Here is a 19,154-nt window from a genome sequence, read left to right on the forward strand (position 1 = left end):
GTCTAGATAACCGGATACAAGAATTGGGCTCGCAAATGAGGCCAACCATCCAATGTCCTTCACAAGTATTAGGCTGCAAACTTGCAACTATGGCCCATTAGTCATTGCTGGAAAAGAGGGAGGACAAAAACTTGTAGGGCCCCTTGGGCCTAACCTTTTAAAAATAAAAAAATTTATCGCCACAATATTTAGAACTAACGTTCATATTGAGAAATTAAGGTATAATTCATGTGATTCGAAATGATTTTCACAGGTTCATATGTGCCCACGTGATTAAGTATTTTTGTTTGCGTTAAAACTTACGCGGATAGGAGTAGGAGGAATGCTAGGCATGTTGACTCCGTTTGTTTCGCAAAAAATAAACTATTTGGAAAACAGTTTTCCCAAAATAAATCAGTTTATAATACTTATAAAAATGAACGAATCAAAAATAGATGGAAGTATTTTTTTATTGAATAATTATTTCACTTGATGCAAATGATCCTTTCTTGAAAAATATTATCTAAATCATTCATTTCTCGCAAAATAAACTGAACCGTCATGTTGATTGTTGCTTGAAATCATTGAGTTGGAAATTCCAGCATAGCCAAAGTCTGTTGCCAACCTTGCTGCACTATGAGCTGCCTTTAGAAGTTCCAATGCCACGCCTTGAACCAGTCTGCCATCTCCCCTGCATAACAATTATGTCCCATCAACCGAATGAATAGCAAGAACTAAGAGAGCCTTTCCATTTAGGTAGAGCGAGACATCTTGTTTGGGCTACCGAATTTATGTTTTTGATTTCCTGGCATGGATATTGGTAGGAATTGATTGAAACCAACATACATCAAAGGACCTTCTACTTAATAGAGTATCATCACAGCCTAAACCTTTCATAACGCGTAAGGAATAGGATAGGACCATATTTTAAGTAAGGAATGGGATAGGGCCCGAAGATATGCTAGTGGAATGGCGCAATCAATGCAATTACTAGGTCCCTTCACCTACCTAAGTAGTAGTGAAGTGAACATACCCAAAATTTGGTAAACTCGGCAGGATTGGCCCTTCTCTGGAATCCATTATCTTTTGAAGCCAAATGGGTCTTTTTTGGTACTTCATGGTATGTTATTTAGAATTCCGTGGTGACTATAAGGGCAAGCAAAAAAGAATATTCAGTTTGGAATTTGGAGTACAGCTATCTCTCCACCAAATGTGGGATATGATTGGCTTTTGATAGACAAAAGACTTGATGCAACGCCCTTATTACGAAGAGGGTCCCCATGAATTTGATCAAAATGAACATGGGATGGGGTGGGGACTCATGGATTCTTTTGCAGTGGATAGTGCGTCTCTGTCCAAGCAATGAGTTCGTGTATATGCTGTGGCACGGTGGTCATGTTAGTGGTGCCAATTTGCATGTAGGTTTGCTCAAAAGAGTGTAATGCGAAATGAGGTGAGCATGGTGTCAGCATGATTGCAGCAAGGGTTTCTTTCTTTCTTTTTTTTAATAATGAGATAAATGGTCCTCAAACTTTTGCTCAATGCATAATGTGGTACACGAACTTTTAATTTATTCAATGTGATATCTAAACTTTAACCCAATATTCAATTTGGTCCATGAATTTTTAATTTGTTCATTGTAATCTATGAAATTTTGGTACATGTTTAATGTAGTCCCCGAACTTAATAAGTATGATGTGTACGGGTAAATATGAATCATGGACAACATTGAACATTTTCATATATTCTAGAGACTAAACTTAACATGTACCAAAAGTTCAAGGATTACAATGAACAAATCAAAAGTTCATGGACTAAATTGAACATGGGGTTAAAATTTAGAGATCACGTTGAATAAATTAAAAGTTTAAGGACCATTTTATGCATTGAGCAAAAGTTCAAGGGCCATTTGTGTCATTTTTTTTTCTTTTTTCGTTTGGGTTCTGGTGCAAGTAGGAGAGACTGGCACAGTAGTATACTTGTGCGGACAAATGAATTCACGTGCTTACACAGAGTGCACGTGGTTTGGTAAATTTGATGGACATTCCATGAGTGACCTTAGCAAACAAGTAGCTCACTCCTAAAAAGTCTCTGCAGAACATTTTCTTGTGATTTCAGCAGCCGATAATAAGCATTGGAAACAGTCTTATGAACAACTTCAAGTTCTTGAGAATAGGACAGCTCAGGCAAGATTATCTAATTCATCATGTGAATTATGCTTCCAAACTAGTTCAAGGTGAGATTCATGCTTGAACGTCCCATAATTTAGAGAAAAAAGACTAAGCAAAGTTCTTGCCATGCTATAGCCTATAGTCTCTTGGACAATTCATTGATCAAAGTATCATTTCACGAGCTGTCGACCCTTTTCTTGGTTTCTACCATTCATTGTTTTCTTCCGCAGCTGAGTAGAATAAAACCCAAGTTTCCCACATTCTCTTCCATGAAACTTTCATTCCACTATATATAAAGCATAATGCATCCATCTCCATCAAGAATCCAACCTTTTTCATACCAACACAGGCTTAACTCTGCTTATACAAATGTCTAGCATTCTCTCACACACCCAGTTCTTCCTCTTTCTTCTCTCCCTATGCATCTGCAACATCTCTTTGGCTTCTTCAGCCTTGAGCGATGATGGCGGCTTCAGCAGATGGGTGTCGTGGAATGTCGAAAATTACCATCGTGAAACTTGGTTGAATGCAGTGTCGACGGCTCGAGCTCCCGGTATTCCCGGGAAGAAACTAGTTGATTGGAAGCTGTGGAAAGCAGATATGAACAAGGTACGGAAGACAGTGAGCCAAGACGGAACCGGCGATTACAGGACGATTTCGGAAGCTCTTAACAGTATTCCTGTGTTCAACACCAGGAGAGTCATTTTGGTGATCAAGCCTGGGGTTTATAGGTAATGTCTCTTTTGTTTCGCTTTGGTGCAATTGCACTCTGCCACTTAGGCCTTGCTCCAACACTTGGTTGAAGTTTCAAGTCTAGAAACTTGGAAGCTGTACAGCATTCTCTTAAAAGTGGATTGATCGCTGCTGCATGATCATTTTTTAACTAGAAGTTCATGCAAAACTTTTGGGGTTTCAAAGTTAAAAAACTGCATTTATAGATGGTAACCAAAAGAAGGTGTAGTTGCAGATGCTAGGTAGGTTGCAGAAGATGGGTTACTTGAAGGTTACTGAATGGAAGTCCTAATGGTATGGTTTTATATGGAGAATGCAGAGAGAAGATTAATGTACCAAGAAATGTGCCATTTGTGACATTTTTGGGAGACTCAACTAGTCCACCAACAATCACTGGGAATGACACGGCATCCGTGACTGGAAGAGGTGGAACACCATTGAAGACGTTTCAGAGCGCGACCGTCGCAGTCGACGCGAATTATTTTATTGCCGTCAACATCAAATTCGAGGTAACTGAATGGTTATCCCCCTATCGACTATCCTATTCAGTTCAGATTTCATCTACCTAGTTTTCCAGTCCAACCAGTGGCGCGGTATCTTATACATTCTAAGGCCTGGAACCTGACAGAGAGACATTATACTTTGGCCTCAAGCTCAGTACTGGGGGAGAAAGAGCTTGTGGTTGAAAACAGAAGATGAAGCCAATGAATTGTCTGCATCCACAATAAAAGAACAGAAAGAACAGAACTGAGGCACATGTACCTCACCATGAGCATAGAGATTCCATCTTCTTGCTAAGGAACAAGAACAGCCCAAGAATCCAAAACATCTCTCAATTTTTTTTAACCATTTGAGTGGGTCGAAATCGCACTAAGTCACGGGTTGTCACAAGAAATGCAGGCATTAATTTACGCTTCCTAAGATCAAATGGAATGACTGCTCTGCTTTCAGCACTCTCACTAAAAAATTATATTGTCTTCCATGGATTTTCAAGCTTTGGTCCATATTATGACATTCCACATAGTGATGCTATTCATCTGATAAAAAGCAGTCTGATTCTTTTCCGGAGAGACCCAAACTGAAAACTGATTTATTGATATAACATTAGACTCTTGGAAAATCTGTTATCGTCATAGTTTTGAGATTGAACCACGCAACACTCTTGGCGAAACTGCTCATGGTGCAGAACACAGCTCCACATGAGGTTGGATCGATAGGAGAACAAGCAGTGGCATTGCGGATATCGGGCACGAAGGCGGCGTTCTACAACTGCAGCTTCATTGGGAACCAAGACACTCTCTACGATCACAAGGGCCTTCACTATTTCAATAACTGCTTCATCCAAGGCTCTGTGGACTTTATCTTCGGCTATGGCAGGTCTCTTTATGAGGTACTTTCGCCCCAATTTAGACCATCTGTCCTTTTGTTGCTGAGTCTACAGAATGACTCATTGTGGTTTAATTCGTGTAGAACTGCTATTTGAACTCCGTCGCCAAGAAAGTGGCCTCTCTCACAGCGCAAAAACGCACGAATGCCTCGTTGGCAAGCGGGTTTTCCTTCAAGAACAGCACCATCACAGGGAGTGGCCTCATCTACCTCGGCAGGGCATGGGGAGACTATTCCAGGGTCATTTTCTCTTACACTTTCATGGACAGGGTGGTTGTTCCCCAGGGATGGAGCGACTGGGGCGACCCGAAACGTGATGCGTGAGTTCAATACGCTAACCCATGAGAAGGCTAAACTAAGTGAACAATAACGGAACTGTTTTGCTTTTAACTAGGGGCATAGCTTCAAGCTCCGGGAACAGAACAAAGAAGTCCTCGGCTGACTACATTTGCAAACCAAGAAACCATTTCTAAAGTACCCATAAAAGCCGAAGATCGTCAACTCAAACAAGCAATATTTGAAAGTTTAATATCGACTAATTTCTCAAAACTTTTCAAAGTAGATAAGCATGAAAGAAAGAATAGAGACGACAGAACCCGTTTCTAAACCATCTAAGTGAGAAAAACCGAAAGGAAGGAAAAGTGTGGGAGTCTATTTTCACTGACAAGAAATAATCCGTTTCTTTGCGACAGACGAATCTATTACGGAGAATACAAGTGCAGTGGACCTGGAGCCAACACGACAGGAAGAGTTTCATGGGCAAGAATGCTGACAGATGAGGAGGCTAAGCCGTTCCTAGGGACTTACTACATCGAGGGCGATACTTGGCTCCTAAGCCCTTGAATTTCTAGGAACATATGTAATCTCGCAAGAGAAGGCGAAGAAACTGCTAAGAGTTCGCAGATTATTGTTCCTTCATGCCAAAGATCTTCATTTCGACATTTCTCTTTCTCTCGGCCCTATTGAAATAATTATTGCGGCAACTAAAACCAAGCTGACTCTCGACATAGTCGGAGCACATAAGACAATCATAAACTGCTCTACAGTAGTTTTTAGTAGACAACCCCAGGGATCCCAGATGAGGGAACCCTAAGATAGCCACCTCGGATCATGTTAAGAACCAAGCAAGCAATTCCCCTACAGTATCATCACCGCCGTACAATTTAACCGCCAAAAAAAAAAAATATTGAGATAAAATTCCAAACCATCACAGAAGAGTACATAAATCGAGCGACATTAAGGAATGAAGAGAAGCTCGGATGAGCTGTAATCTTTCTTATCCTTTTGTTTGTTTTGGGCCAAAGATAACCTGCGAGTATTACTGACTACACAAAGCCCTAAAGTATAACAACGAATCCAATGTATCAGAATGATCCAAAGAGTACCTTTTAGGCATATCACAATGTGACGAACTCTCAGTTATTGAAAAATGTACATAAGACCTCGTCTTCTCCCTTTTGATAAGAACATTAATTCAGCATCTTGTCTTCTCCCCATGCTCACAGGAAACTCTTATGTCCTCCCAAAATGCTGCAATGCACCAGATCAACTCTTTCTTCGCATCACCGACCGTATGTCCATTGTGACATTGATATCCTCAGCAGGAATCCATCTGGAAATAAAGAAGAACTAGTCATAAGAAACCCATTCAGGAGAAACTCACGTACAAATCATTCATCAACAATGAACAAGATGAATAGTTGCTTGGTATCTTCTTTTCTGTATGCAAGTACACTTAAAGGGAAATCCCAAAAAACATACAATCTTAAAGTCTGTCTATTGCGCATATGCACCTAAAGTCATATCATACGCATATATGCCCACTGAATTTTCAATTAACAACAGAATTGCAATCAGCAAAAGTGACATCTTACAGTCTTATCTCGCCTATATTGTGTAATCTAGCATTTGTGGCAAGCTAGCCAGTGAACACAACATTAGTAATATCAGGGAACTTCTCCTTGATTGCTGCTTTGACCCCAGACCCAATGGACTCAGGTCCCATGTACTTTACAAGGCAGCCTCCGGCCTCAACAGACAACACCTCGACGCTTCCGCCATAATTTGCAATAGCTGGTCTCAATATGTCCAGATGGCGATTCACTGCCTGCATTTACCAAGTGTTGTCATGACCAGCAAGTGAACTTACCCTGGTTTCGCACATGCACATTTTATTTTCCTTTATGTTGGCAAAGAACATACCTCAGCAGTAGTCTCCCTCACTTCATCATCATATACCTGACAGATCTCTCTGACTGCGTCACCGAATTTTTCCTTAAGTACCCTTTCAATTCCCATCTGCATCGTGGTGGTTGAACTGGGACAGCTCTCACATGCCCCTGAACGGACGATGCGGTTGAAGGGAATACCCAAATTTGTTCAATGAAAAGTCCTCAAGAAAGCTTAATTTGACATTACACATGCTTCAACACAGAAATCCACAGGCTCATTTAAGTGAGGCTTTAACTCTATAATCATGAATACTCAATTATATCTCCACAGAATCAAATTAAATTACTTTCAGCACTCATTCAGTTCATCAGCATAGGAAGAGATCCAGCCCAGTATTACATAGTGTAGCCATTCACATCTATATGTACCCATTACAGCGACAGGAAATACACATTTTCCTTATGCGTTCTTAATGGCAGTCAAGCTTCACCAATAAGGCATTATTTCGAAGAATCCAAATGCAGAATAACTGAAAGCCAAGTCTCCTCCTGCTTATAGTACTAAAGATAAAATGAAAACAAAGCAATGTTAAAGAAACATGGCACATTATACATCGGGTACAGCAAATCCTTAAAAACAGCCTAGCCAGAATCAGTTTCGAACATCCAAAAAAACATTTTCTTCTGTGCCTTCAGTATATAGCCAAACTCTATTCCCCTCCTCCTCCTCTTCCTCCCCTCACCACCACCCCCCACCCCCCAAAAAAAAAAAAAAACCCCCTCAATCATGTTCACACCAATTTCCATACTGCTATGTTATTCAAGTTCGATTGCCCAGATTAAGGAATTCAAATGCAGGCAAAGATGGCAACAGAGACAAACTCATCATCCCACTTAAATAACTTCCCAGTTCAAGTTATAATCAGAAGCTGAGCATAGTACTTAAGTTGCACAAAACCATAATCAACAGAGACAAAGAAAAAAGGTGCCAATAGACCAGCTGTAAACACTCCTCTTGATCACTCTACGGATGAAAAATTGACCCGACCCACAATTCGGTCCACGAAAGCAAATTTAACCAGTTCGCTGTAATTCAAGAAAAGCCAGAAGAAGAAACTGGGCCAATCGCACTCTCACAAAATTCCTCAAGAAAGAACCTCGAAATCAGCAAAATTTAAAATTTCCGAAACCCGATTAAACAAAGAGGAGCAACTCGCCACCGACCTTGGAGCCTGAGAGAAACGACGCCATCTTCAACGGAGACAACGTCGACGTTCCCACCATCGGCAATCAAGTAAGGCCTGACGTCCTCGAGGACCAAGTCGACGTTCCCGGCCGTGAGCTCGAACTTCTGGGCAGAGTAGAGTCCCGGAGGAGGAGGAGGAGGAGGAGGAGGAGAAGCAGAAGAAGAAGAAGAGGAGGACCCAGCTGGTGCGCTCGAGCTCGAAGCTCTCAAGGGCGTCTTCAATGGCGATTGGTTGCGAGATAAGAGTCCGGGTCGAGGAGGGAACTGAAGATGCGGTGCGGGGTTGTGGGATCTCGACGGAATCGACGGACGGGGAGATGGGATTTGGAGGAATTTAACGCTCGCCAGGGACAACATTTCTTGGCGCTGGACGAAGGTGGGAGCTTGGAATTGGTAGAGTTGGTAGAGACGAACTGAACTGGGACGTATCGCAGGAGATGTTTGAACTTTGAACATCTCAACAAAAAATCCTCCTTCGATAAAGAATTTATGGATTATTCTTACAATCAATCTGCTTTCTAACTCAATTCTGGTCGACGAGCATGGACCTCGTAAAAATTCATATATAATTGTGTGTAAAATCTAAAAAAATCCTAATTTTTTTAATAAAGCTAAATTTTTTTAAAATATTAAAATAAATTAAAAAAAGAATTCTTGCCACGTGATTATACTCGGGAACGGAAATTTTGTGCAGTCAGCAAAAACGTTTTTATTTCGAGAACGGAAATTTTATGCGGTTGCTAAATGCATTTTGATTAACAACAAATATTTACCTTTTCGTCACTTTTTATTAATTTTATCTTGACATTGTTGATTTGGATGGCACACGACAATAATCGATACTCATTACAAATTTATCAAAAACTAATTTTTGTGCCACAAGAAGTTTCAAACTTGTACAACTGCGGCAAATCTACTAGCTTTTGCCCAATAGCCCATCAAGTTGTTGATATGGAAGCACACGTGATAAGTAACTCATATCATGTGGAAATTCAGCATAAATGGCTCTTTAACAACGTTATTGTGGCAACGCAGATATGAAACTAAAAATCTAAATTGCCATTGCGAATTAGGATAAAATTGAATTAGCTCGCTCTCTCTCTCTCTCCCAAATCGCCAAAATTGTCAAGATTAGAGATTATAGTGGATTTTTTCAAAAGTGAGGGAGCCCTTGTTTGGAGGGAAGCTATCGGAGAAGGCAAGAATGGAGAGGAATCGATGTTTGCGGTTAGACATGACCAAATAGAACCGTGGGCTCGGAATAGGCCCGTTGATCGGGCCCATGGTTCCGACCCATTTAAAAAAAAAAAGGAAAAGGCTCGAGGGGGAAAGAGCCATTGGACTGGGGGGGAAAGAGGCGTTGAACTTGAGAACCGGTGGTTACGAACAGGCGATTTCGAATCGGAACCGGAATTGGCCCGGAACCACCGGTTCTACCTTTTCGTGGAACTGGAACCGGAACTGTCGGTTCGGCCGAACCGGCCATGTCTATTTGCGGTTATTAAAGAGGGTGCTCAATGAAGAATTTGAGAGGCCATAGATTTTCGCTCAAGAGCAAGAATTATTTGAAAGTTCATTTTCCATGGTAGAGTTTGCGAAAAAGATGTGTTGCTAATGATTTGGATGCTCGTCCTAAGATGGTTGAAGTTTTATCTTCCTCGCTAGCTTTGTCGTTTTCTTTAGATCCGACTTTTCATGACTAACCGCGCCATTTAAGATTTCCAAATTTTCCACGTCGAATCAACTTCTTCAAACAAGTCTTTTGTCATGTGTGTTTTCGCGTCAATAAGTTAATGAGATCTTGGGTGGAAGCTAACGAAGAATAAATTTATGTTGATAACAATTTGACCTTTTTATGAAACAAAAAATTAGTTTCTAAATGCGGTGCTGCTATAGATTAATGGAAAAAGGCATAAATGGTTCATGAATTTTGGAGCAATGCACAAGGTGCCCTTAAACTTTTTAATTTTTTCAATATAACTCATAAATTGCTATTATATGCTGAGCAAAATCCTTACATTATGCTAATATTCAATGTCGTCCTTTTGTTAATTCAAGTTAACGTAATTACTGCGACTTTCAATTTATTAAGTTTGAAGAGTAGGTAATAGGAGAATCATCCAACTACGAAATGCAACTCGAACCAGAAGGTAATAATGAATAATGACGGACATGTTTAACTTGCTAATCATATAGTTTTCTTTTTTCTTTTTTATTGTGAATGGATTGAAAGATGGACATATCGACTCGTAATTTTTTAAATTCCAAGCTCAACATATATAATAATTCACATCACCACGGAACACGTGATTTATCGTTTTGACAAACTATATTGAATATTTAATTTTAGGTTAAAAGATCATTTCGAACAAATTAAAAATTTAACAAATTTAAAATTTAAAATGGCGTTGAAGATATTTGGAGGGACTAGTGTATATATGTTTTATACGGCGTCTAAAAAGCCCAATCCTACCTCCCGCCAGTCACTTTCTCGATACATGTTCATTGGGCGGCGAAAGCTTGCCGTCACTGTACGGCCTCCGGCGGCGATCTTCGGCGTCGCCCGCTCTCGCTCCGCTTGACCTCGCTCCTCTTGCAAAGTCGGGTCGCTCGCCTCGGTAGACTCTCCCTCTCGTCCCTGCAAATGCGTAAGGCCATGTACTCCTTTTCGTTTCTTTGTCCATTTCGATCAAGTTTGTTCACGCACTAGCTCTTTGAAAGTGTCGACTCGTCACCGAAATCAGCGTGCTCGGGGAGTTCGCCTATCGGTCGCTTGTTTTCTCCTGTTCCTCTTCTTCATTCTTAGCTCCATTTCACGCCGTCTTTCAGTAGCTAGAGCTGCTAGGGTTTCACTTGTGCTGGAGATATGAAGGTTTTCAAATGTAGACGCCAAAAACTGGTCCTTTCGAAAGGCTCGGCAGTGGAGGTTGCGCGCGGTGACGCTGGCTCGATTGGTGCGTGGTACGCGGCCAAAATTGTGGATGTGGAGTCACCACGGAAGCAATCTGGCAAGTTGAGTAAGATTCAGAAGGTTCTGGTGGAGTATGAGCAGTTGGTGAGTGATGGTGAGTCTAACCCTTTGGTTGAATCAGTAGAGACTCGGTGTTTAAGGCCTCTTCCTCCATTGCGCGAGGGTAAGCAATGCAGCTTCAAGTTGGATGACTCAGTCGAAGCAAAGTGGAGAAATGGATGGTGGCATGGGTTTGTGAAGATGGTTTTGGAGGACTCAAGGTATTGCGTTTGTATTGATGGTGGAATAGTTGACGATGTGTTTGAGAGCAGTGATTTGCGGGAGCATTGGAGCTGGATCAGAGGGAGATGGTATCCCACCGAGAAGAAGAAGGAGCAGGTATACAATCCACTCTTGGCTTCTCTGTGGTGAACAATGACGGTTGGGGCTTTTGTGATTTTCTCAAGTGGAATTGGTTGGTGCAGTGGGTTCTTGGATGGTTTCTTTTTGTGATTTTTCATACGGTTACAGCACAAAGCTCTCTTTGGTCTTACTAATTCTAAATGAAATAGGAGGGGTGGGAGGGTTTTGATTTTATCAAGTGAATTGGTGGGTTCTTGATACTGGAGTACGCAATCCCCTATTTAGTCGGTTTTTTTTCATTTGCTGTATTAGTTTTTGCATCAGGACCATAATTTGTATTAAAGCCACTTTGTCTGTGTGGATTACTCTTCCTTCTCTTTTATCCATTGAGAGTGCTCAATTGCGATAGTAGAAGTACCAATACCACTAAGGTAGTTGTCTATGAGTATACGCTATGGCAATTTGATGGTGGGGTGTTATCCATGATATATGCTGTTTTGTGATGATCTCTCCATGGTGTCTTTTGTTATAATTTCTCCTGATGTTGACTTTTAGAATTGTTTGACTTGATCTTTTCTTAAAAATCTTGAATTTTGGAGTTTGTGAATTTTGCAGTTTGTCCTTATTGAATCTTTAAATGCTTTGTTGTATCTATGTTTCTGTCAAACTATCATGCCTTTCTTTTGACCGCCTTTCTACTTGTTTATCAGTCGAAGTTCTAGTATTACTTCCCAAAATGAGGCTGTTAAGATTGCATTTAACTTATGAAGAGAATGGTTATCTAAAAGCTTATGCGATTGTACTAGTGTAGTCTTTGCCCTTAATGCTCTAGTAGATAATCTCAGATCTTTCCTCATTATGTTTTGCCTGAGCTTAAGCAGCAATAGCTCTTAAAGGCTAGGATTAAGGTGATTGAATATTCTTGTTGAACATGGAAGAGGTTGGCTAAATCCCCTTCCTACATCATCTCCTTATGATCCCTCCCTTGGTTAGGACGAACTTTCAGCTTGCATGTCTACTACTCATGGCACCATCAGATTGTCCGTTTGCTGTGACTTGTTTGCTACATGCAAAAAACGGTTAATTTTGTATGCTTGACTCAGCTATCCCCTGCTGCATGCACTAGTTGTAGTATCTGCAAATTCATATGAACCGAATGGGACCGCATGTATCTATGGCTTGCAGAAGAGGAGACAGTAACAAATGATGCAATTATAGTGAAGGAGTTTTGTATCAATTGTGTTTAAATACTTTACCTTCAGTAGTTTCTTCTGTTTGCTTTTGTATATTTTCCTTGAATAGACAGCAGTTTTTGGCTTTGTGACTTGGCAATTTCTCTTGAAGGTTGGTTGTCTTATGAGTTCAATTTATGCAGACTGAAAGTAAATGATTTTTCATGCATTAGACGTGAAAATTTTGAGATTTTACAGTTTCTATGCTGGAAGAGTTAATTTTATCATGATCAGATGGGATTGGAAGATTTAATTTATTTTTGTGATACTTCTTGATTTTAGGAAGCTCCTTCGGCTTTAGACGATCAAGGGCCATTAGAAGAATCATGTTATAGTAAGAATATGCCTAAGGTTGGAACAGAACTTGAACTTCCAGATGTTTTGGAGGACAGCTTGAAAGTGAAAGCTATTGTTTCCCCATATCCAGCGAAGAATACGGAGGCGCAGCCACTTCCACGGACTTTGAAGACTCCCTATGAATTGCGGCCAGCTAAAAAGATAAAGCGAGGAGCCTTGATTGGAAATGCAGCAAGTCGACGACTTCTGAAGAAACTAAGTGAAGGCACTGTAAAGGTGCCATCAGTTGTAGCAGATCAGGTGAGAGAACTTCTTAGGGAAGCATCAAGAGTGCTAAATCGTACAGCCAAGTTTAAAAAAGGAATCTCCGGTAGTGGAAGGTTAAAGAAAACCATAACTGTTGATGATTATTCTATTAAGAGTGTTCCTCGAATGGTGCGCTGGATTTGTCATGTGATCCTCCTTAACTTTTTTCTGTCTTGATATATAAGCATAGGCTCTTATAGAAAGAAACTTGACAATATTGAGTTGGATACATTTCCAAGTGAGATTTGCTTCTGTGGATGTTATGATCTATCAATTTGGAGAAAGATGAAGCAGGTTGTTCTTACTCCAGAGAATAGCACATATCAAATTATGGGGTCTGTGCAAGTGTTGTGGTTGCATATATTGGATTCTGCATGCCGGTTGTGTGAAAATACACATCCTGGGAAGAAATAGATGCTGAATACCATAGAGGAGTCACTCAAAAGCGGGCTAGCTTTTAGAGTTTTGTTAAGCTTGGCAGTCCTGATTTGTTTGCTTCTCCCTGTTCTAGTATAGAAACAGAATCCAGACTGATTTCTGTCAAGTGGGTTCTATTTGTTTGTTGGAATATATAAATATTAAACCACGCCTTCTTCTATTAGCTTAAGCTTTTAGAGCAGTTGGCTGTGGTCTTATAAAATCTTACATGGTATCGGAGGAGGTGGTCCCGAGTTCAAATCTTTCCAGGTCCCTATTTGCCTCCCCGAATGAATATTTCCACGCTTAGTACTAGGCAAAAAAAGACCAGACTAAGCGTGAGGGGGAGTGTTGGAATATATAAATATTAAACCACGCCTTCTTCTATTAGCTTAAGCTTTTAGAGCAGTTGGCTGTGGTCTTATAAAATCTTACATTGTTTAATGAGAAAAACCTTAAACATGGATATTTGCAGCTAGGCCAGTACAATACTTAGTTATTAAAATGATGCATCTGTGAGCTCTGGTATCCTGGGGGCTTCAAATGACATTGAGCATTAGGCATTTTACATGGGTGTTTTGTCAATTGTATGGCTAATGATATGTTTTAGTCAGCTTCAAGGTATATGTCTTATAAAAACTATCACGAGACTTTTAGAAAAAGGCTAAGCTGAAAGTTTTTTTGGTATATATTCTTGAAATTGTTGTTTTAACGTGATGTGCAGGAAAATGAGAAACAGAAAATAGTTGAATTCAATGACACTATAAAGTATCCTCTTCGAAGAAGGGGGAAGTTTGCTATCTCTAAAGCTAAATACACAAACACACACAAACCAGGTATATGATTTTAAAGCATAAGTTACAGCATTATTAGCATAAATTTTTATCTTAGCAGAAGTTTTACTCATGTATTTGCAGGTAAGGAGGACAATGCTGGAAGTACTATCAAGAGAGTTGTTCAAACTTTAATGCAACAAGATGGTTTTCCACGCTTGAGTTGCGTCCTAGGGTTGCAAGCTGAAGGAAGGAGAACGTTTATGTTTGCAGATACGGGTCAATTTCCTAAAAAAGAGTTGGTGAGGCTCCTCCACATGTTAAATAAAGGTGCAATATATTTCCCAGTGATGCTCTTTGGAGAAAACAAGAAAGTGATAGAGGAGAAGAAACAAGAGGAAGGGATAACAATGGGCCTCCTTTGATGCAGATACAGATGGAAGAATTAAGCTCTAACATTTTCATAGATACGGGGAACTCAACTTCCCTTATGTGATGAGTTCATCACTTGTCAATTGTGTTAGAACCGAGCTTTACATTCATAAAAGCCCACTGATCTTATTTAAGCTCTAATTCTTTCATAGAAATGGGGAACTCAACGTCCCTTATGTGATGCAATTAGTGACTGTCAATTGTGTAGAACCCAGCTTTTCATTCATAAAAGCACACTGATATTATTTGAGATAGCTATGACTTCAACTCGGTCCCACAACATAGACTGTGTTAACTATTAATCTCTAGGGCAAACCTCCTTGTTATTAGCTTGGTGTGCCCAGTTAAAGAGGCTAGCTGGGTGCTTTTCAGGACTTTGTTGTCCCTCTTACATGTTACTTTATGGTAGTCTTGCGGGTGAAGTCCTGATACCTGTTGTTCCATGTGCAGGGTCAAAATGAGCAGAATTGCAAGGGAAAGAGTCATAAAAGGAAGAGAAGAATGCCACAGAAGTTGGTGGTCGTGAGACCTGAGGTTCCAGAGACAGGTACTCAATGACACCAACTCCGTCAGAACAGTGTAACAAACAAAACAATTGAGACCGTTGACAAACCCCCTCCCCCCAGTCTACTACTTGATGCACTAATACTCCAGGACCAGATACTTTCTGAAAGATAAAACATTAAGGTCTAAGGCCGTTTCTCTTGGGGAAGTAAAAATGCCAAGAGAGTAGGGATGAGAGTAAATGAAGAGATAGACAAGGTTCTGTTCTCTCTGTGTTTAAATAAATGAAGTAAAAGGAATGGGAAGTGGAAGGATAGTTTATATGGAAATAAATTGGAGTAAAACATCAATACTTTCATACCCTTCTGGTATTTAACTATGCAAGCATATATGTCCTTTCTGTCAATTTAGATTAGAGTACATCACCAACATTGGGAAATAGAGGCAAAAATAGCAATTGCTCAACTTCCTGTCCAATCCTCTCTTCCACTTTTCCCTCAGTCCCAAGAGTGAAGTTAATTTACGCATCAATTCCTTCCCAAGATCGAATTCTTTTCCCCTCACTTTTCATATCCTGCCAAACATGCTGTAAAAGATCCAATCAGTGTATGCCCCTAGCAGTGTTCCACGGAAGCATATAAGTATGTCTGATGTAGGCATGGAGCACAATGTAACCAGCGCTGTGGTTGGTGAACCAATTTCAACGGATTATGGTACCTGGAGAGTTCAACCACCTTCAAGCTTGGGAGCACATCATTCTGGTAGGGTGACAATGTCCAAAGCATATTGAAATAAGTCACATGTCTATATTTGCTGGCCAAGTGAATTGGGTTCAGTTACATTAGCAAACAGTAGATTTTCTTAGCTGCCACATTAATAAGGAAATTGAACCTTCGATCAACTTGGGGAGTGCCGACCACCAAAAAATATAAAATTAAAAAATTAAAATAAATAAATAAATAAATTGGGGAGTGAATCCTTTTGACTACTTGGTGGATGGTGGGTTACTTTGCAAAGCTGCTGAGACACACTTTTGGCATTTTACTTGGGAAAAAAAAATCTTAGCAATTTTTTATTGCTTGTTATGTGTAGATGCAGAAAACATAACTATATGCTCCCTCCTGAGAAAGCAAGTTACATATGCATGAACAATGTCAATGCGCATTGCTTCATCTCTCTCACAGATCACTAATGGTTAATTTTTCAGTAGAAGAATGCATTGGATGGTCACAGATGACAGCGTCCAAATTCATCAGTACCCTGAGAGATTCTCAATTTGGTGCTATATTTGTGGATTGAGATCTCTATTATTACATTCCAGGTGTTCCAGATGCATCCAGAAGGGAAGGAGCCAATGGTTCTGGGAATTTCGAGAAAAAGAATGACTTATGCAATGCTGAGACATCCAACACCAATGAAGATCAACCTCTATCGACGTGTTCTGATGGAATACACACACCGACATGCATTGAGGGATCAAGTAAGTTAGCTTTAGGAGGCTATGGGCCCAACTCAATTGTGTCAATATTTTTGCATCATTTAAGGCAAACGAAAAGAGTAATTAATTTCGTGAAATGTTGTTTTTCGTATTAATATCGTGAGACCTGCATGACTGCCATCTTAGGTGAGAGCGTGTCTGGCAAGTGTAGATGCTTATTTGTGAAAACCTCGCCTGTTTGGAAGATGATTGAATCAATGGAAATATTCCAAACGACACCACAAAATCCACATTTTAGTCCTCTTTGGGCGTGCAAAGAAGGATATCGTGAAGGAGCAGCTATTGGCATCACGGCAACTTTTGCATCTTTGACCGACAAAATATCCAACCTGCTATTTGATGACCCGCGATGCCGTTTTGATAGCTGCTTGGAGACTCTTTGTGACATGGAAAAACATGGATTTGAGGTTACAGCTATGCGGAGGCGCGTGAATGAGTTGCTAGCAATTAAAGAGAAGCTGGAACAGTTTCAGGATGGATTAAAGGATGCTGAACTTGAAATTGCTGACATGGAACGCAAGGAGAGAGAAATTAGTGAAGAGATGGAAGAAATTGATAAGAAGATGACCGAGTTGCGAGAAAAATATGCAGCACTGAAGTCAGAAAAGGAGAGAAAAGATGTTGAGATCGCCCAGTTGAGGATGAGCTTGCAAGGCAACAATGAACAAATTTTGAGCGTGCGGCTTGAGTTTGAAAAATTGGCTGCTCTTCTCCCTTGGGAATCGAAGTGATTGTGAAGACCTTGAGGTTTGTTCTCTTTGGTTTCCTAATTGTTCGTTCATGATAAGAGTTTTGTACTATTTGCTTGGAGCATTTGCCTACTCAAAGTTCATAGCTCTACTTTTTTTGGTCGGATGTTCATAGCTCTACTTAGAGTAGTTTTTTTTTTTTTTGGTCAGACTACTTAGAGTAGTTGAGAATGCATTTATATTCCTCTCTATCCAGTAGATTAGACCCTTCTTGTTACCTTTTCCAATCGACTTCTAGTCTTAGTTTAAGATTAGAAATATTTATATATGATGTATGCCATCGAAATGCAAATGTTTCATGTGGCCTGATTGGTCTTTCATCAGAGATTCTGCCTGATTTTGAGCCATTAAACACCACTTCAAAATGCCCAGAGAAACGGAGTTGAAGTAAATCATGGATCGTTACCTGATTTGCAGTGAAAATGAACATTTTCCTACATGGATTGGGCTTGATTCTTATACCTCCTGTTCAGTGAAAGTCTAGCTAGCAATAAGTTTTGAATGTGTGAGTCTGGGAGGAGTTGTGGTCGATGTGATTTTGATCCTCCATATGCAAAAGTTGCCAATCTCACCTTTCTTCACATTGGCCCGGACTCTCCTCCTGATATACTGTAATTCGTGGCCGTTTGCTCGATTAGTTTACGATGAACACAGGCCGGTTCAAACAGGCGAAACTCCCGCTTGATTGTTGCCAATAGCAGCACCAAGTTGCTGAATCTTGGTTGAGAACATTTGACTGTCTATAGAGAGCATGAAATTCGAGTGTGAGAAAACGGCAACATGTACAAAGTGAGATACTTGGAGACAGAAAGTAACCAATAACGCTACTCGCCAACCTAGTCCCAAACATATCACTGAACCTTGTGGGGTTCGATAAATGTAACCTCAAGCTCGTCCTTCCATCAAGAGTTCTGTTCCAAACCTAGAGCATTTAAACAGTTAATCTGCCATAGAATGCTGAAATAATCAGTAATCACTTGATGACATGCGTCCTATGGATGCTGTCCAGCCATGAGAAATTTGCATATGATCGACGACATGCTGTTTCAGATGAAAATAATCTTCTATTCAGATTCCTCTTCTCCTGATCACGGAAGAAGTACATGGTTCGAGGTTGTGGCAGTATATCCTCACCGAACATGACATGGAGATCACAATTTTTTATAAGGTCTCTTTTGACATTCTAATAGTTTGGCTAGTACACTACTTGAAACTTAACAAGTAAAGGAGAATTTACCTATTACCATCCGAAGAGTTATGAATACGTGGCTTCCTAATTTTCTCATGGAAAGGGTGACTACTACCAACTATTTCTAAAAGCATACAAGTCAAATAAAAAGTCTCACGGTATTGCTTAAGCACATTCAGCATTGAAATGTTAAATTACATACCAATAAGTTTTTGTTTCAATTTTTAGCTCAAAGTCATGATGGTTTGAGCACACTGTTGTTTTCCGTATTTGTATGGAAGAATTCTACTTTCTTCGGACTTTCATTACTTTTTTGGTCAAGTCACTATACTTTTAATTTTCTAATCAAGTACTTTTACTTACATAAATTGTCTAATGCAGTGTTCCGGTACCAAATATAGCCAAATTTAGCTGACTTGACCATTGGACGACACCGCATTATGACGTGGATTAAATATCACACATGCGTGGGCACTCTAGAACTAGATTAAAGCAATAGCTGGTCAGACAAATTATGGCATCTCCCACTATTCACTATCCACGAGGGTTTGTCCACGTAGGTAATGTTCAATCCACGTCACATTTGGGCGTCCTTCGACCGTCGCGTCAGTTGGATTTAGCCGAATTTCATGGTGGAGAGATTTGATTAGACATTTTTTTTTAGTAAAATGACTTGATTAGAAAAATTAAAGCACATGGACCTGATTAGAAAGCAGTGGAAGTTCCAGTATAAAAAAAATGAAATCCTTCCTGTATGTA

The 19,154-nt window shown here is 40.1% G+C and overlaps 3 protein-coding genes and 1 long non-coding RNA gene across 7 annotated transcripts; 2 read left to right on the forward strand and 2 right to left on the reverse strand.

The window, feature by feature from the left end:
• Positions 1–2,471: 2,471 nt before the first annotated feature.
• LOC115754542 (probable pectinesterase 53) lies at positions 2,472–5,186 on the forward strand. The gene is made up of 5 exons (XM_030693591.2): positions 2,472–2,881; positions 3,202–3,391; positions 4,069–4,272; positions 4,353–4,588; positions 4,961–5,186. Exons 1-5 carry the CDS (start codon positions 2,520–2,522, stop codon positions 5,109–5,111), a joined length of 1,143 nt encoding a protein of 380 aa, XP_030549451.1. The 5' UTR covers positions 2,472–2,519; the 3' UTR covers positions 5,112–5,186.
• A 641-nt stretch (positions 5,187–5,827) lies between these two features.
• Positions 5,828–8,126, reverse strand: LOC115754544 (nifU-like protein 1, chloroplastic). Its single transcript, XM_030693594.2, has 4 exons — positions 7,664–8,126; positions 6,471–6,607; positions 6,156–6,375; positions 5,828–5,880 (listed from the first exon to the last, which is right to left on the reverse strand). The coding sequence occupies exons 1-3, from the start codon at positions 8,040–8,042 to the stop codon at positions 6,187–6,189; spliced, it is 705 nt and encodes a 234-aa protein (XP_030549454.1). The 5' UTR covers positions 8,043–8,126; the 3' UTR covers positions 5,828–5,880; positions 6,156–6,186.
• A 2,009-nt stretch (positions 8,127–10,135) lies between these two features.
• Positions 10,136–17,543, forward strand: LOC115754539 (DUF724 domain-containing protein 6-like). 4 transcript variants are annotated; one of them, XM_030693588.2, is made up of 9 exons: positions 10,136–10,333; positions 10,492–11,034; positions 12,513–12,827; positions 13,975–14,086; positions 14,168–14,325; positions 14,906–15,002; positions 15,616–15,720; positions 16,281–16,439; positions 16,584–17,543. In XM_030693588.2, the coding sequence occupies exons 2-9, from the start codon at positions 10,552–10,554 to the stop codon at positions 17,186–17,188; spliced, it is 2,034 nt and encodes a 677-aa protein (XP_030549448.1). In that variant the 5' UTR covers positions 10,136–10,333; positions 10,492–10,551; the 3' UTR covers positions 17,189–17,543. The 4 variants fall into 4 exon arrangements, with proteins under 4 accessions (XP_030549448.1, XP_048136471.1, XP_048136475.1 ...); XM_048280514.1 differs by having other exon boundaries at positions 10,515–11,034; XM_048280518.1 differs by having other exon boundaries at positions 10,518–11,034.
• Positions 15,361–18,340, reverse strand: LOC125315458. The gene is made up of 3 exons (XR_007198728.1): positions 18,043–18,340; positions 17,613–17,942; positions 15,361–15,545 (listed from the first exon to the last, which is right to left on the reverse strand). It is a non-coding gene; the product is annotated as an uncharacterized LOC125315458 (long non-coding RNA).
• Positions 18,341–19,154: the final 814 nt, after the last annotated feature.

This window comes from Rhodamnia argentea, chromosome 1, assembly GCF_020921035.1.
Source record: "Rhodamnia argentea isolate NSW1041297 chromosome 1, ASM2092103v1, whole genome shotgun sequence".
In the NCBI taxonomy this organism is placed as follows: Eukaryota; Viridiplantae; Streptophyta; class Magnoliopsida; order Myrtales; family Myrtaceae; genus Rhodamnia; species Rhodamnia argentea.

Coding starts and splice junctions, on each gene's coding strand:
- LOC115754544 (XM_030693594.2), bottom strand. CDS start 8,042: ATGTTGTCCCTGGCGAGCGTTAAATTCCTCCAAATCCCATCTCCCCGT. Junction 6,608..7,663: donor CGTTTCTCTCAGGCTCCAAG/GTCGGTGGCGAG, acceptor TCGTCCGTTCAG/GGGCATGTGAGAGCTGTCCC. Junction 6,376..6,470: donor TGAGGGAGACTACTGCTGAG/GTATGTTCTTTG, acceptor TGGTAAATGCAG/GCAGTGAATCGCCATCTGGA.
- LOC115754539 (XM_030693588.2), top strand. CDS start 10,552: ATGAAGGTTTTCAAATGTAGACGCCAAAAACTGGTCCTTTCGAAAGGC. Junction 11,035..12,512: donor CCGAGAAGAAGAAGGAGCAG/GTATACAATCCA, acceptor TCTTGATTTTAG/GAAGCTCCTTCGGCTTTAGA. Junction 14,326..14,905: donor AATTTCCTAAAAAAGAGTTG/GTGAGGCTCCTC, acceptor TTCCATGTGCAG/GGTCAAAATGAGCAGAATTG.
- LOC115754542 (XM_030693591.2), top strand. CDS start 2,520: ATGTCTAGCATTCTCTCACACACCCAGTTCTTCCTCTTTCTTCTCTCC. Junction 2,882..3,201: donor ATCAAGCCTGGGGTTTATAG/GTAATGTCTCTT, acceptor TGGAGAATGCAG/AGAGAAGATTAATGTACCAA. Junction 4,589..4,960: donor GGCGACCCGAAACGTGATGC/GTGAGTTCAATA, acceptor TCTTTGCGACAG/ACGAATCTATTACGGAGAAT.